This window comes from Manis pentadactyla, chromosome 3 (assembly GCF_030020395.1).
Source record: "Manis pentadactyla isolate mManPen7 chromosome 3, mManPen7.hap1, whole genome shotgun sequence".
NCBI lineage: Eukaryota > Metazoa > Chordata > Mammalia > Pholidota > Manidae > Manis > Manis pentadactyla.
The window spans coordinates 217886131-217903150 of record NC_080021.1 but is presented as its reverse complement, the minus strand read 5'-3'; the positions used below and the strand labels follow the sequence as shown (position 1 = coordinate 217903150).

General features: G+C 43.2%; 1 protein-coding gene across 1 annotated transcript in view; it reads left to right on the top strand.

The window, feature by feature from the left end:
• DDX31 (DEAD-box helicase 31) overlaps positions 1-17020 on the top strand; it is a 66655-nt gene that overhangs the window by 4670 nt on the left and 44965 nt on the right. The window contains exons 2-13 of the mRNA XM_036913466.2: positions 368-624; positions 730-805; positions 1761-1804; positions 2947-3017; positions 3921-3985; positions 8944-8988; positions 10353-10394; positions 11207-11271; positions 12772-12891; positions 13001-13107; positions 14189-14424; positions 15134-15310. Coding sequence (XP_036769361.2) covers positions 368-624; positions 730-805; positions 1761-1804; positions 2947-3017; positions 3921-3985; positions 8944-8988; positions 10353-10394; positions 11207-11271; positions 12772-12891; positions 13001-13107; positions 14189-14424; positions 15134-15310 — 1305 coding nt within the window. The remainder of the gene's footprint in view (positions 1-367; positions 625-729; positions 806-1760; positions 1805-2946; positions 3018-3920; positions 3986-8943; positions 8989-10352; positions 10395-11206; positions 11272-12771; positions 12892-13000; positions 13108-14188; positions 14425-15133; positions 15311-17020) is intronic.

Below are 17020 nucleotides of genomic sequence, written 5' to 3'. Positions count from 1 at the left end.
GACTTACATGCATACCTTACAAGGTGGGTTCTTCCCTAAAACAGACTCCATTTGTTAACATTCAGCCCCAAAATGTTTCTCCCTTCTTGAGCCTGATCTTCATCTTGGCTAAGTTGACAGTTAAGATGGATGATGGGGTCTAGTAGATGAATGAGCTGAGATTTTGTGGGATTTTTTTGTTTTCCTTTTGGAAAAAAAGCTGAGTCAAAGAATGTGATTGCAGACCCTAAACTGTTGCTTGACATATGGGGCATAATGATCTCTGCAGGGAGAGATGCAATTCTGTGGGCAGTGAGGCTTCACTCTGAGGTCTGTCTTCATGGACTAATGCATCTCTTGTTGCTCTTTCCTTTTGGGAACAATGCAGCGAGGAGAGGCCACCAAAAGAAAATACCAAGGGTCCAGTGAGGCTCCCCCAGGGAAACGGAAGAACGAGACATCATTTCTCCCGGCAAAGAAAACTGCTCCAAAAGAAACACAGAAGACTTTTAAGGGGAAAGCACAGAAAATATTTTCTCTGAAGAAGTCTTCCGCTAGTGCCAGTGATAGAAAGCAAGAACAGAAACCATGCATTAAGACTTCATCATTGTTTAAAAACAACCCTGAAATTCCAGAACTCCACAGGTATGTCCAGGTGCAGGTGCACTTTAGGAATAAAAGGAATTAAGTGTTTGTGCCTTTTTCTTTGTTTGTTGGAACTGATGCCTGGGTTTTGGTCATCATTTGCAGACCTGTAGTAAAGCAGGTACAAGAAAAAGTGTTTACTTCAGATGCTTTTCATGGATTGGACCTCCACCCACATTTGGTAAGTATCTTTCCACTGTCTTATGCAGTGGATTTTTTTTTTAATTATTTGATTATTCATGACAGTTCTAGAAGAAGAAAAAAAAAGAATGGTCATTTCTGTACCAAGTTACCTGAATGAACTCAGGTTGCTAAGCTGCTCTTCCAGGACAGTTCAAGTGAGCTTAGGTTGCTGGCCACTTTCCTTACCTCCATTTACCCCATTTTAATAATAGGAATTACTTCTACTCCCTTTTAATAAAAATCTAAAGACTTTCCTCACCTAATTTAGTTTAGGACTGGGAGTCTATTGGACTTGAAGACAACATCCTAATTACTGGACAGATGGGACATTGAGGCTGTTCTGGGTGGTAGATGTCACAGTGACCACAGGGAAGGGAACTGCGCTGGCATCTTGCTCTTAAGGGAAGTCTGTAGTTACAAAGAATTGAAGGAAGACGAGGCTATTTTAACATGAATTTACTATGCACAAATAGACACTTTTTTCCCTAAAAACCATGAATGCGTTTTCCAGACTTATTTTAGTGTAAGAAGAGAAAAATACATTAACTTTTAGGGCATCTGGATTTCTTCTGCTCATATGGTCGCAGTTTCCCACTCCCGAGAGCTTTTAGGGTGGGTTTTCTCACCTACAGCTTTGGCAGCTGTGGGCATCTGGGGATGGAAACGCTGTCCTGGGCACTGTAGGAGGTTCAGCCGCAGCCTGTGCCTCTGTTCACCTCCCTCAGTTGTAACAATTCTCCAGCCACAGCCACATGTCATGGCATGGTGTAGTCGGCAGATGGGAGGGGGATGCAGAACCACCCCCAGTTGAGAACCACTGGGCTGGAGGGACTTGATTTGACCATGGTAATCGTTTCATACCAGTATTTTCTCCTTTCTATGTCCTTATTTGCATTAAGTATATTTGTACCAAAAAATCCATAAAGAAAATTGCTTTTTGTCTTCTCTTTTAGATTTCCACAATAAATACAGTCTTAAAAATGTCATGTATGACCAGGTAAGAATTCCAGGCCAGCCTTGATATTCTTAGGATGTAAGTGGGTATAAGCAAATGAAATCATAATTGTCTGCAGAGGACAGAGCAACCTTGTGTCTTGGCATTAGCAAACAATGCCACATCATTGACCATCGACGGCTTGACATACCACTTAGCCACTCAGTTTCCTCACCTGTTAAATGGAGAGACTAGGTCTCCATCTGGTTCTGCTCTCAGCCCTAAGCTATAAGAGAGCTCTAGTCCATAAGATGGTGTGCATAAGACCCCACTGTCATCCATGCTGCCCTAAAATAATTTGTCCAAAATACAGAATTTATCATGTAATTTCTTTATATTAAGAACTAGACTCTACCAAAAAGGCGAGTAAATATTTGGTTAGATACAATGGGATACTGAAAAAAGGTCTTTGAAAAGTTTGTTAGTAGTAAAGCTCTCAGAAAATGGAAATAGAATAGTAAAAAAAGGTACGTAGCAGAGATGAACTTGCTCTTTTCGAGTATGAATGCTTCTTTACAATTTCTAGTAATCACATTTACTTAAAGTGAAAATTAATAAGAATACTGAATAAAATAAGGAGACCTCATCAGTATTTTTGGTTCAGTTTTATCAACCAAATTTAAATAATTTCTGTACTCTTGCTGTTGTTTGTCTTTAAATAGACATGTAGACATACGTCGTAGTGTGTGTGTTTCAGTCGTATCTTGGTTTTCTGGAGAATGGATAGCACTTCTGTCCCTCCGGATGGCTCACAGGCTCCCGCTTCCCTTCTGCTTGGGACTCTTCCCATCGTGTTTTAGTGTTTTCTATCCCCCGTTATGGAAGGCAGGAGTGTGTGTGACGTGTTTTCATGGCAGTTCTGATATCATCGTGCCTGTCACATTTTTCTTTTTAATGAATCTAAAAGAATGGCCAATCTCTGGCTTACATTTTCAACTAAGTTCCAGAAATTAACTGAGGTTTCCTTCTTCTAATCGTCAGAAGCTTCTCAGCCCCTCACTGAATGTTTAGGTCACGTGTAAGGTGGCAGGTGACAGGCAAACCAAAGCACGGGCCGGTTGCATTTGTGTGGCCTGCTGCTCTGCCTGTAAACATAATGGGTAACATATTACAGATAAGCATATGTTCTTTCTTTTGGACCCAAGTGTTCAGAAGCAAAGTATTCCCGCGTTGCTGGAAGGCAGAGATGCTCTCGTGAGATCGCAGACGGGCTCAGGTCAGTGGCACTTGTTCTGTCCTTCGTCCTGTGTCTCGAGGCCATGTTCACGGAGTAGCTGTATAGTAAGGTGTCTGTAGTGGTGGCTGCTTTGTTGGGGAGGGAGGCCATGCTGGCTTTTGATTAGCTCCCGGAATCTGTTCCCATGGGGAAAGGAAGGGGCTGGTCCGGTGGTGCCACAACCAGGAAGTCATCAGGTCCTGCCGCCGTCCCTGAGAGCCCTTCGCCAGTCCTGCTGGCTGTGGCCAGAGCCGCCCAACCTCACTCCAGTGGGGAATGAATATTTCCTTCTGGCATTAAAACAGTCTGACACTGTTGGATGTCGTTAGTATACTCGGACATGGAACATGGTTTTTGCGTGTTCCAGAGTTGTCTGGACTTATTCTTTTGATCCTCTGTGCCCTCGGCCCCCTGAGCTCAGCCACCATTTAGGCGGGTGGAAACCTAAGGCTTTTGGCATCCCTTGGTTTCTCCTTGGTCTTTAGAGGCTAAGTCTGGGATTCAGACTGGCTCCTAATCACATCAGCACCACAAAGGACATTTACTTGACCACTGAAGCTCTTTTGAGAGGTTAAGGACTTCAGAAGAGCTTTCTAGCTTCCAGGAACAACCAGTAAGGTGCACCTTTGTGTAACCTGGGGGAGGTATCAGAGCCTCCCGTGTTAGATGCGTGATAGAGCTGAGTCTGCAGGGTTTCTTTCAGGAGTACTGAATTTACAAAGCAAAATGATTGCATTGTGGCAAACGGGAATTCCATTTTCACCCCTCTGGAATGTATGATGTGTGCTTTTTCTTTCCCCAGAATTCAGTACTACTCAAAGATGGCCATTTCTCTTAATATATTTGCTTTTCTTACATCTACAGGGTGTATGATTTTAATTGCTTTTGTACTTTTTTTAAAAGGTAAAACTCTTGCCTACTGCATCCCTGTGGTCCAGTGTCTTCAAGCAATGAAATCAAAAATACAGGTGAGAGTAAATGTTTTTCTGTTATTACTGCTCAGTGCATAAATACTGTGCATCAGACTGAACCAAAGCAGGTGTTCCAGGCCCAAATGGATCTCTTCTCACTTAGCATTGTTTTCTTACCTCTTTTTAATTTGCTTATTACATAAGCATGCTGCATCTGAAGATTGTGCTCAGAGTAGAATAGAATAAAATATTTCATCATCATCACTGTAGGTCTAATAGGGAACATGTGGAAAATGCTCCCCGTGTGTCAGACATCATGCCAAGTGCTTTGCTGTGTTACCTATTGAACCTTGAACTGCCTCTGAGTTGTAGGTATTAAACTGTTCCCCCAATTTTGCAAAAAAGAAATGGAGTCTTGGTGAAGTTAAGTAACTTTCGAAGGCCGTGTGGTGAGTAGAACACTTAACCCCAAGAGGCCAGAATTGGTCCCCTTGGGAACCCTAGGAGGCCAGTTAACTGTTGTGTTCAGAGGCATCGGCGGTGTCTCAAAACCTAGCCCCAAATCCCACAAATACAGCCCTAGCTATTCTCAGTTGAGAGGAAATGGTGAGGTCAGAAATAGGAAGCAAGGTGGGTGCACCAGCAGATGAGAAGAGCCAATTGGTTTACCTTTTTTCTCAATTTGAACATGTGGAGTTAGATGTGTATCACACCTACCTGATACTAGAGTGAGAAAATAATAATGATAGTATTGGATTACAGCTCATAGACTAAAACAAATATCCATGAGTCCAAACTGATATAAATAAATTATTGAATAAGTAAATGGAGAAGGGAAAGCCCTTCCTTAAAGTGGAATTCCAATGAATAAATGTAGAATATCATCATTTGGCAAATGCCACAGTAATGTTTCAGGCAAGGATCATCATAGATGATAAAGTGAGTGAATGAAAGCCTGATGAAAAATGGGTATTTGCATTGTCTTAAAGCATCTCCCCACAAGATACTTCTTAATCACAAACGGAAGAATAATAACTTTACAATGTGGAAGCTGGGCTGTCACCACCTTCACTCAATGATCAGGGTGGGCGTCCCCAGTGCTGAGATGTGTAGACCCCATGTGCCTCTGATAGGTGCATGGAGGACACATCACTTCTGTGATTCTCACTGAAAACACATAACCCTAATTTATTCATAAGCAAATGTCAGACTAACCCAAATTGAGGGACATTCTACAAAGCATCTGGCCAGTACTCTTCAAAAGGTCAGAAAAGACAAATACTAAAAACTCCCCCCAATTGAGAGTCAAAGGAGGTGTGATAGCTAACTGTAACATGTGGTACTGAACTGGATCCCAATCTGGAAAAAGGATGTTCATAAGGCAGCTAATGAAATTTGAATAAGGTCTGTAGATTGATTAATAGTATTGAATCAAAAATTTCCTGGTTTTGATGATCATACTGTGATTTTGAAAATCAGTAGCATATGAGGAAGCCGGGGGAAGGATATAATGGAGTTCTTTGTACTATAGTGCAGTTGTTCTGTAATGCTGAAATTATTTTAAAATGAATGTTTAAATTTTATTCAAACAATTAAAAATCAGTAAAACATAAAATTGAAAGAAATTACTGTTACCTTGACAAGTCTTGCCATGTTAATTGGAAAAAGGCAGATTACAAAATAGTGTGACTCCATTTCATACGTACTAATCTGTGTGTCTGTGTGTTCATGAAAAGGCAAGGTCAAACGATTACACCGGTCTTCTCTGAGATGGGTAAAGGAGGGATTTGATTTCCTGGGTGAGCAGACCAGCTTTTTCTTCGCACTGGGTGCTTTACAGTGAGACAGTTCACGCCAACACTTAGCACTGTTCCTGGCTCACAGGATGAAATGCAAATTCTCATAATAGTGCAGCAAAGTCTCATCCATTTATATACCCCGCGAGAACTTCTTGCCAGGAGAGGGTTTTTTCCTCTCCGAAGCGTGGAGTTAGGGAATAATTGAGCTGGAATGAGTCCTTCTGTTCTAGTCTGGCTGTCCCACTCACAGATTTGTGAACGAGGACTGCAGAGGTTGGATGACGCACTGAGAGAGGCAGCTTGGCGGGGAGCTCTGCACAAAGCCTGGGTCCGAGTGTGACTCCAGGCAGCCCCTTTCACCGCTCTGTGCTTCAGTGCCCTCACCTGTCGTGCGGGGCTGATCGCAGCACCTGTCATCTAGGGTTATGGTGAGGGTCAGGTGAGCCAGTGCATGCAGAGGACCTACTCGGGAAGCATTGCCTCAGGCCTGCGGCTCATTTGAAGGGCAGTGATTTGATGTGCTTATGTTTAGAACCATTAACAAGCCATGAGGTTGTTTTTATTTGCTCAGATATTTTACTACCCTTAACACCTCATTCTGTTAAAGGCTGAAATACTCTATAGAAAGAGTTTTCCAAGCGCAAATTTAATTCACTTATTTCAAGTAATATTTAATATAGACCCTTGGAGGTCACTGAAAATGATCTGACCTGTAAAAAACATATCTGAGGAAACCGCAAATTCAGGGCACCCAACAGAATCTTAAATTGCTTTGGTGATGGAATGAGCGTGGACTGCTTTTCTGTTTTCACTCTTTCAGTTATTTTAGCTCTGATTTTTTAAACATCACATCTACCCTTCTTCACTCACTTCTGCCCTGCAAGGAATTGATTTTTCTTTCTTCTTGCCCGTGTAGTAACACCTTTTGAAATGTCAGAATCTCCTAACGTCACACTGGCACGTTGATACCGTTGTTCTAACATGTTTACCGTTCCTTGCCTGCGCTTCCGCGCAGCCTCACGAAGTTGGTGTTCAGTACAGACGGCTCTAGTTTGAATTCCAAATCCTTTTTTCCTTGTGTGTAAATGCTTTCTATGCAAAACATGAAAACCATACTTTCAAATTTGCTGCGCAGTCTGTGCTTAGCTTCTGCACTAACATTGTTTTGATTCATTCCTAAGTGTCTGCGATCCCTTTCAAGGTGGGGCTTCATTGGATTTTTTGTTTCCTTTTATTATTGCTAATCCTGTTATTTTTAGATGTAATGTATTAAAGAGTACCAGAAAACTTGTGAAAAGTAAGTCCCTCTGCTCCTCCTTCCCTTCACCATGGACTGGTGTCGTCCCAGGACCCAGGCATCCTTCTCCCCACTCTCTGTGCATTCTCCTGGGGACATTCTGGGTGTGTAAAGCAAATCTGAGTGTGCATAGTTCCCCTTTCCTCTTGGATCGAAGTTTTTGTTCATTTGTTTTTCTATTCTGTTTGGTTCGAGTCGCAAATGGTTGTCTTTTATATATGATGTTTGTTCATTCACTCAATGTATGTCGGATAACTTCTTATCAGGACATCTGCGTCATGCGTCTAATGGCCGCCTGGTATTCCGCTGTGTGAATGCACCATAAATCATTGAATCAACCCCTCATTGGTAGCATTCACATTATATCCAATAGTTGGCTGCAAACAAGGCTATTAAAAATACTCTACCGTATGTGAAATACTTTACAACTTTCTTATGTACATGTGTGTGTCTTTTAGAGAAATTCCTATAAGTGGGATTTGCATTTTTAGTTGATAGATAATACTAAGATTGACCTCTACCTGGGTTATGCCGATCTGCATTGCTCCCAGCAGTGTGCAAGAGCCCCTGTTTGCCCACGCCCTCATCAGCCGTGTCAGCTGTTTCAGTTTTGCTCAGGGAAAAAAAGCATATTATGGTTTCAATTTGAATTTCTCTTAGGAGTAAAGTTGAACATCTTCTCATATGTGTAAAAAGCCATGTTTTGAATTCATATTTCCACTGACCAGCTGTTCATATCCTTTCTCCATATTTCTATTTGAGTTGTTATGGTCTTTTTCATTTTTATTTTTAAATTTAATTATAAACCTTTATGAGCTAAGGAAACTGGTCATTTTTATGCTTGGCATATTTTTTACCCATATTGTCATTTAACTATTTTGTTTAGGTATTATTTTTCCATTCTGAAATTTAAAATTTTTATGTAATAAAATCTATCCATGTTTTTGTCTGTGGTTTCAGAGTTTTATGCCATCTGTAAAAAGGCCAACTGAATTCCAACTTTTTTTTCTAAAAGGACTTCTGAGTGGCCCATCTTTTCCCTACTAATGTAAAATGCCGCTTTTCTTATTTCCTAGATTTCTGTATATATTTGATTCTATTCTAGACTGTGTTTACTACTGAAATCTCTATGTGCTACTATCAATTTAAAAATTACTATAGCTTTAAATTGTTTTAACAGCTGATGGTTTTCAGAAATGTCTTGGTTATTCTTACACATTTCTTTTGCATACTTACTTGGAAATCAGCTGGTCTGATGGTTATTTTTATACGCATATGTATGCATATTTATGGCATTTTGTTAGGATTGCATTACACTTCTGGGTTGAATTATGGAGAAAAATAGCTTATTTTTAATAGTGAGTCATCTTACCCAAGAATATGCTACATCTTCCCATTTATTCAAATTTTATTTTATGCTCCTCAGAAGTGTTTTAAAATTTTCATCATATGGGTTTTGTATATTTTTTATTAAGCCTATTGTTTATGTCTTTTTTGTTGCTAATTAAGTGTGATTTCCCCCCCTTCCATTATATTTTCTAACTTCTATGTTGAAAGGCTTGAATTTTGCTGTATTAATTTTGCATTCAGCTACTTGACAGAATTGTCATTTTTGTAATAGATTTTCACTTGCTTCTCTTAATTTTTTTTTTGTTTTTAGGACAAAACCTTATCTGCTAATAATGACAACTTTACCTCCTGCTTTCCAGGTTTATGTGTGTTTCTTTCTCTTCTCTGATTGCATGGGCCGGAGCCTCTAGAACAGTGCTCCATAATAACGAGGGTAGTGGGGCTTCGGTCCCTTTCTCTAGTGAGACTGCAGCTGATGCTCGCCGTGGCCACCCTTCAGTTCTGTCCACCTGGAGCCCTGTACCTTCACTCATCCTCCTCATGGCGTTTCTTTCCTTCTGTGTCAACAGCGCAGCGATGGCCCCTATGCTCTGGTGCTCGTGCCAACGAGAGAGGTAAGCAGCCTCGCTTTCAGGGTGAATTTAAGCAAGTATTTCAGTGATGCCCTGTTGAATTTAAAAGCGGTTAAATTATTTTTCTCCTTCCTGCACAAACCACTACACCCTTTCCTTTGCCTAGGAACCATCCTTCTGGTTCCTGTTAAGAAAAGTTCAAATACTCTTTGAAAATCATAAATATGATTTCCCTGTTGTCTAAAAACTAATAAGATACTATAAATTTCTGTCTTTTTAATAATTTAAGGATGAAAATAATTACGTTTTTATACTTTTCTTGCTTGTTATAAATAATCAAAAAAAATTTTTTAAGAAGCTACATACCAAATATACCAAATGTTTTACTTGTTCCTGAAAGTTCCGCTTCTCCATATTTTTCTTCTTTCTTGGTAGAAATCTCTTACATCTGATATATTTTATTTGCCTGTGGAGACAGTTTCAGATTAGGGTATCTGTTCTCTATGCTAATCATTCCTTGTGGAGAATTGTTCGTGGAGCTGGAAGCTCCCACTCGGCCTTCTGTACAGCCTGCGGTGCCCTATCTCAGCTCCATCCAGTGAGGAGCAGGCACAGAGCTGTTTAAATTTTTACAGCAGCAAACTTGCTCCTTCCCTGGGATGCTCCATGAATACCAAACATGTAGAAACTGTATCCATGTCCTTGGATAAAGGGAACACATAGAAGCTTTTTTGATGTTTGTTAATGGTTGTGACCTACAGTAATTTTCACTTTCTCTGCTTTCCACTGGGCTTGTTGGGTTTTCTCTTTAATAAACTCGGGGAATGACCATCACTCAGTCTTTCACTGCTGCTCTACCTGGCATATTTTTAGGATGCAGCCATATTACCTTTGGAGCCAACTTCCCCAGGCTGCCCGTCGTGTCACTGTGCCAGTTTTCCCCTTTGTACATACTATATTTTCTCTCTCTCTCTCTCTCTCTCGAAAGAAAGCCAGAATCAGGTCACTGTTTAATTTCTCCCATCTTTTGTTCACCACACACTTGCACTTCTGTGTGGCACTCTGGGAATTCGGACCAGTAGAGGGAGCACAAAACACTGTTTTTATATACGTCCGAGAAGTAGATGAGATGACTACCCTTGTTCTCTAAACTGACAGGCTGTGGACATACTTAAGAATAAGAACAAGACATATTTTCCCAGTAGATTGTGTGTGTGTGTGTGTGTGTGTGTGTGTGTGTCTGTGTGTGTGTGTGTGTGTGTGTGTGTGTGTGTGTGTGTGTGTTTCCTTAAGTCTTAACTTTGAGGTCCAAGGTTGGGTCCTAATTACTTGACATTGTCTAAATTTTTTAAAAGGTGGGGGTGGGGGGACCATGCTCCTCATCTGTGACTTTTTAATACTTACAGCTGGCTCTACAAAGCTTTGACACTGTCCAGAAGCTGCTTAAGGTAAGGCAAGCCATGAGGTCAGTTTTATCTTTTTTTCCTGACTTTTTGAGGAAAGAGAGGTTTCCACAGTCTTGTCTTTGTTTTCAAAGAGCTGGGAATTACTCTGATTTCCCTCTATTCCCTGGATGTCTCTGCTCTCCCTGGGTGCAGTTTGTAGTTTTCACTGATGGAGGCTTTAGAGACTGCTGATACCTAGCTTCGCTACATTACTAGGGCTTCCTGGTGCGGAACGTCCTGTAGTCAGTTCCTAGTCACCAGCAGACCACAGGCAAAGGTTCACAGGTACAGCCTGGAGGTGACCGACTGGAGGACAACTTAGAAAGCTGCACTGGAGTTTAAGAAAGCAGAGAAGTAGAGAGAGAGGAGGCTTCAGAGCCAAAGCCACCATCCCACCGAATTAGACAGAATCACCCGTCTGTCCTTTCTTTCATCAGGAGTTAGGGGTAAGGATGGATTGTGTTTGGGTTTTATTTTAACCAGAAAGGAAAAAAAAGGCAACAGAATTACCAAAGTGTGTTTTCAGCTCGGGCCCCATGGGGAAAGGCAGAGAAGCTACTTGAATCATTTAAAAACTCAGTTTCTCTCATGGTGCTGGGAGCTAGTCACGTAGCTGTAATTTAGGTCACTGCTGGTGGTGATCATGGGCGTGGTGGATGGAGCTTAGGGACTGTATCTGCACGAGGGCACCTGACACTATGAGAGGACTCACTCTTTCCTCCCACCGTCTTTGAGGAAAAGGAATTTAGAATCAGTCTCCGTATTTTCAGTAAACGGGGCTTTGCCTTGATTTCTGTCTGATGTCTTCTCTGTAGCCATTTAACTGGATTGTGCCTGGAGTGTTGATGGGAGGAGAGAAGAGAAAATCAGAAAAAGCCAGGTAGGGGGAGGTTTGTTTGTTGTTAATTCCTTTTGACTCTGTCTGTCCTGCCTCCCTGTTCAGTAACACTCATCCTTCCAAACCCAAGAGCCCTGTCTCGGACTGTGCTTCCTGGCCCTAGTGTGTGGGGACGTACTAGTCAGCGGAAGCGGTCACTTCTAGGAGGTGCTGTGGTTTAAAATACTGGATAGCCTACAAAGCGTTCCTGTCTTATGTAGTCAGTAACAATGCTCGTTACCTTCTTAACTCCCATCCCCCTGAGCCCCATGGTCCCCCTTGTTACAGTCCCCTTGGTGACTCCTTTTTGTGTACATTGGGGTTTGGCTTTTGGTCACTTGGTGTTCCAAAAACAAGACTGTAAGCTTACCTAGTGCCTTTGTACCTCGCCTTTCCTGTCCGCATACACTGATGGCTGCTTCTGTACAACTGGCAGGGAGTATCACTGAAGATCACTGCAACAAGTAAACCCCAAATTGTTTGCATCCTTTTTAAAACGTTTTTATTGTGCTTCAGCTTAATGCTTAGTAACTAACACCCAGCAATGTGTGTAGTCTGTAACTGAGGAGTAAATATTAAATTTGAAGCCTGAAAGGATGGTTAGGATTAGATTCCTTTGTAAATAACAACATACAGCAGTGGCACAAACAGGAGGGAAGTTCTTTTCTTCTTTCATATTCAAGAAGCCTGGCATAGCCGATCCAGGGCTGGCGTGGTGCTTTAGTGTCAGGACCCAGGTTCCTTCTAAGTGGGACTTCCATTTTCAAGGTCATCTCATAGTCTTAGTTGCTAGAGCTCCAGCCATTACATCTAATTCCCTGCCAGGTGGAGGATACTGTCTCAGCGGGAAAAATACTGTCATCTTCATCCTTTTAAAGGCACTCATGGGAGTTGCATATTCCTTTTATTCTTTTATCCTTTTATCCCATTGCTTGAACATAGGCACATGACCACATTTAATTCCAAGAGAAGCTGGAAAACAAACACAGCTTAAAAATTGGAGGATTTTATTGCTGTGGAATAATGGGATAAATGATGTTTGGGAGTAAGACATGAGATTTATTCTACCTCGTCTATGGGGCAAAGTTAGGCCTGTTGTATGGAAGTTACAAAAAGGTTCTAGCCATTAGAATACATTGGCATGGGATATCTCTAGGTAAGAGGTTCTCTGGCTCAGAAGCCTTCACTAACAGACTGGATGACCATCTGTTCTAGAAAGATCTATGAAGCATGTAAAGGGCATTGGGTTGTAAAGATTCCTTTCAAGGTTAAGGTTTTATGATTTTAATATAATTTCAGGTCTTAACAATTGTATTCTGTAGGAGAGAAACTTCAGAGAAAAATTAAATATACCCATGTCTCTATCTGTCATGATGTTTGTGACAATTTTGAGTTATGGTACCTTGATGCTAGACATGAATCTTTCTTGGCCTTGTTCCTGTGTTTTATATTGATACAACCCTGTTTGATTTACTTTCTTTTGTGATATATAATTTTAAACAGACTCCGCAAAGGAATAAATATCCTTATCTCAACTCCTGGTCGTCTGGTGGATCACATAAAATCCACAAAGAGCATTCATTTTAGTCGGATACAGTGGCTGGTTTTGGATGAAGCAGACAGGTGAGCCTCATCCAGGAAGCATGAAAGGTGGAAGCAAAGGGGCTTCTGGTGTCTTTGTCGCAGCATTTATTCGTCATATTGATTAAAATTCCTTCTCTGAAAACCACAGAATCTTGGACTTGGGTTTTGAAAAGGATGTCACAGTGATCCTCAATGCCGTGAATTCTGAGTGCCAGAAACGACAGAACGTCTTGCTGTCGGCAACGCTCACAGAAGGTGAGTTGTAAAGAGGGGCCTTTGTGCTTAACGAAGAGGAGAACTAGATGTCATCTGCATGGTTCTCAGCCTTGCAGAGAGGGTGAGGAGAGAAGTGCCACAAAGGACTGCTTTCCTAGACTGTGTCCTGCCCTCCCCCTGCTGTGTTCCCTGGGGCATGGGGAGAGTGGGCAGGTCCCAGGTCCAGAACCATCTCTGTGAGGAGGATGCTACTTGTGTCGGGGCAGAGGAAGAGAAAAGGCTGATTGCCATCCACCTAGTGGTTTCGTGAGGTTTTTTCATGATTGCAGCTCAAGGAGAGCAGGGCGCTGGTCCTGGAGGTGATGGCCTCTTACCCGGTGTGGTTTTTACCGCAGTCACCCTCCCCTGCCTTTCTCCTAAAGTGACACTGCGCCTTCAACAGAAAATTCTTGAAGCTCAGTCTTTGCATCCTCACGAGATGGAAATCCTTAGCATTCTTTTATAGATGGGAACACTAAGGCTTGGAAAAGTCCTACAGACTCCAGCAGAACTGTCCTGCTCAAGTCACTGAACAATAGTGCAGCTTTCCCGTTCTTGGGTCTGGCCTACTTGGTTTTCTAGCCACATTTTGATGTGCACATACCAGATGCCATTCATGTGACTGATCGACTGTCTCAAAAGTATATTCTAGATAATATTAATCCTCAGAGATAATCCGTGAAAAGGATTGTGTGCTCAAAAGTTTGGGAAATGCCACACATTCCTGCCTCCTCTTGGAGGGTCCTGGTGCACATTCACACAGGCAAGGTCCTGGGAGGGCCAGTGAGCCTGTGAAAACCAAGCAGCATTCTCATGACTTACCTGGCCATAGCGCCCTCTCTGGGGGTGGTGGGCAGACACCTGTTAATGTCCTCTCGGTGGCCTTCCACGGGTCCAAGTTGAGAAACCGGGTGTGGAAGGGTTGCTGGGTGTGGGGAGCCATCGATGGGCTTCCCCCACGACGGCCGTAGGGAGACCAGTGCTGCCTCGGTGTTGGCGCAGCCTGTGTGGGCTGTGCGAACACACCAGTCTCATGGCGTGTGCCTGGCAGCTGTTTTGTCTTTGTCACTTTCTATCCAAGGTGTAGCACGGCTGGCTGATATCAGTTTGCACAATCCAGTCTGTATTTCTGTCCTGGATGAAAGCCATGGTCAGTCTGACCCAAAGGGCCGAGCAGTTCCTGAGGTTTGGCCTCCACAAGCTAGCGACGAGCTGCACAGCTTTGCAATACCAGAGAGGCTGGATCAGCACGTGACGTTGGTTCCCAGCAAACTGAGGCTTGTCTCCTTAGCAGCCTTCATCCTGCAGAAATGTAAGGTAGGCCTGGACGAGACCCGGCTTGAACCAGGGGAGAAAGCCTTGTTGTGTTCGTGTCAGGCATTGATGGCAGCGAGTTGAGACGCACATGCAGAAGATTTCCAACTTACCTGTGTTTGTGAATGCATAACAGGTATTAGTGGTTCTAGGAAAGAATCAGAGGTCAGCGGTAGCCATTGCATTCAGCTTGAAATCTGCCTTACATATCTTTCTGGGACTGATGCTAGGAGTGTCATAGATGACAGAAAGGTGCTGAAGGTGAGGCAAAAAAAAAAGGGCCAGAGCTCGTGTGTTTTAAAGACTCCTAGGATGTCTGTGTTTATTTACTAGACTCATGTGGTAAGTTTCTCTGGTGTACGGGGAAATCGTAGGTGGAAGGGCTTGAGAGCGAGGCCCCAAGGTCTTCTGGCATCTGCAGTCCCAGCCGGTCGTGGTGGTGAGAATGAGGGAACCGAGCTGACGTCCGGCCTTCCCCTCACAGTGTACCTGTCTTCGTTGGATGTGGGGAACCTGGGCTGGGCGATGGCTGTGTCTTTTTCCTTTCCTGAATTCTTTGTAGCGTGCACTGTCAATGTTGTTCTTTAATTCAAAGCTGTCTGTCACATGTTTCCAAATGGGGGGCCTGCATGACTGATTCTAGATAAATACTTGTTTTAGGTGTCACCCAATCTAAAAAATGTGGTTGCTTTTCCCCTTTGTATCGATGTAGTTTGAAAAAGACCAGAAGATGATCATCTTCTTCTCAAGTTGCGAGCTGGTGGAGTTCCACTACCACCTCTTCGTCCAGACCCTGCTGAGCTGCTCAGGAGCCCCCGCGTCAGAGCAGCCACCATCTGCCTCCTCACAATTAAAATTCCTACGGCTGCATGGCAACATGCAGCAGGAGGTGAGCACCCGCGCCTGTCCCACGAGCGGAAACGGGAACAGAGCTGAGTCCTGCTGAACTTGAACTCATCCTTTGGGGTCAGCGCTAGCTTCCCTCACAGACTCCACTGGGCTAGGGAATCGCTAGCCTAAAGCGCGCGGCCCACTGGAGCAGAGGCAGGTCACACGGCTCTGTGGCCACGGCCAAGGGGAGCCCATTGTTCCCGTTCGCTCTTGCGTGGGGAGCTGGGCTCTTCCACCTGAGAGCGCTCACAGGCCCGGCTTGGCCTCCACCTACCTCAGCCAGCTGCCACGGCAACAGAGAACCACTAAGTAGCTGGCACCAGGGATGGGTTTGCCTTTTAGTACCCAGTGTGTAATTAGGGCTCGATGTCTTCAAATTAAGAGCATTAATGGAGCTAAATTGTGGACCCCAGATGGTACTGCTGAGCAGGACTGCTGTCATTGTCAACAAGATGCAGCGCTTTGCTCTGGACGTTTTGGGTTGGGAGAGGGTGCTGTGCGTCAGGGGCCGGGGATCTCAGTTCCGTCTCAGCTCTGAGTAATGTTTTTGTTCAGGAAGAAAAGTAGAACATTTTCCTTATTTTAGGAACTGAGCTGCAGAAGTGTGATTCTACTCCCAGGCACTGGGCCATCTGGTCAGGGCGTCCGGGTGGAGAATAGGATGAGGTAAACTCACGGGAACTGCGAAGGGCTTGGGAACAGGAGCATCTTGGGGGAGTGGTTGCTGGGCATCTGAGGAGACTGGAAGGAGTGGGAGAAAACCAGAAGTTGGAATAATAAGATTTGATTGGACCTGGTGGAAAAAATCACAACATTGTAGAGCTGAAAGAGGCATTAAAGATCAAGTCCAGCCCTCTTCTGTTTCTGCTTTTTTGTTTTAGTAAGTTAGGAAGTGGAGGCTCAAACAAGTGAACTTGCTCAAGGTCACTCAAGGACACAGCTTATTTACAAGTTTATCTAGAATTTCCTGAATACTGCAGCCTTTGTGAAGTGCATAAACTCTTGGTTTTTACCTTTAGGATCCCTTAGTCAGTTTTTTGTTGAGCTCATGATGTAATACAATTTGCGGTGGTTGGTTTTTTAGCCTTAGTTTACTGAGCCTCTAGGACTGTTGCCATCAGGCATTCTGCAGGGCAGGCCCGAGGGTGAGGAGGGGGCTGGATGTGAACTCAGGAGGATCTAGGAATTTGGATGGATCATACAGAAGATTCTGTAGTTAAATTCTTTCCAACTGCTTATCTCACGTTGTAGCAGGTAACAGTCTAGCAGGATGTTCATAGCTGTGTGTTGTGGGGCAGACTGCTGTGTTCTGGTCCTTGCTCTGCCATGTCCTGGCTGTGTGACCTCAGGAAGAGGACATTTAACTTTCTTGTGCTGCAGTTTCTATGTCTCTAAAAGGAGATAGTAACAGAACTTACCTCATAGGGCTTTGTGACAATTCACTGAACTAATGCAGTTAAGCTGCTTAGTCTGGGCCTGGCACATAGGAAGTGCTCTGGAAAGGGGAGGTGCTGTTATTACTGTCCCTCTTTTTCTTTCAGGAATAATTAGATTTTTCTATAATTTTGTAATTGTTAGTATTTTACTGTGTTACTTTGTATATTAAGGATTTAGCCTTTACAGCCTTCCCTTGAGATGGGTAGAAGATGGGTGGGACAATTTCTGCATTTTGATTTATGAACTGCACTGAGGTACAGTGTCTGTCTCA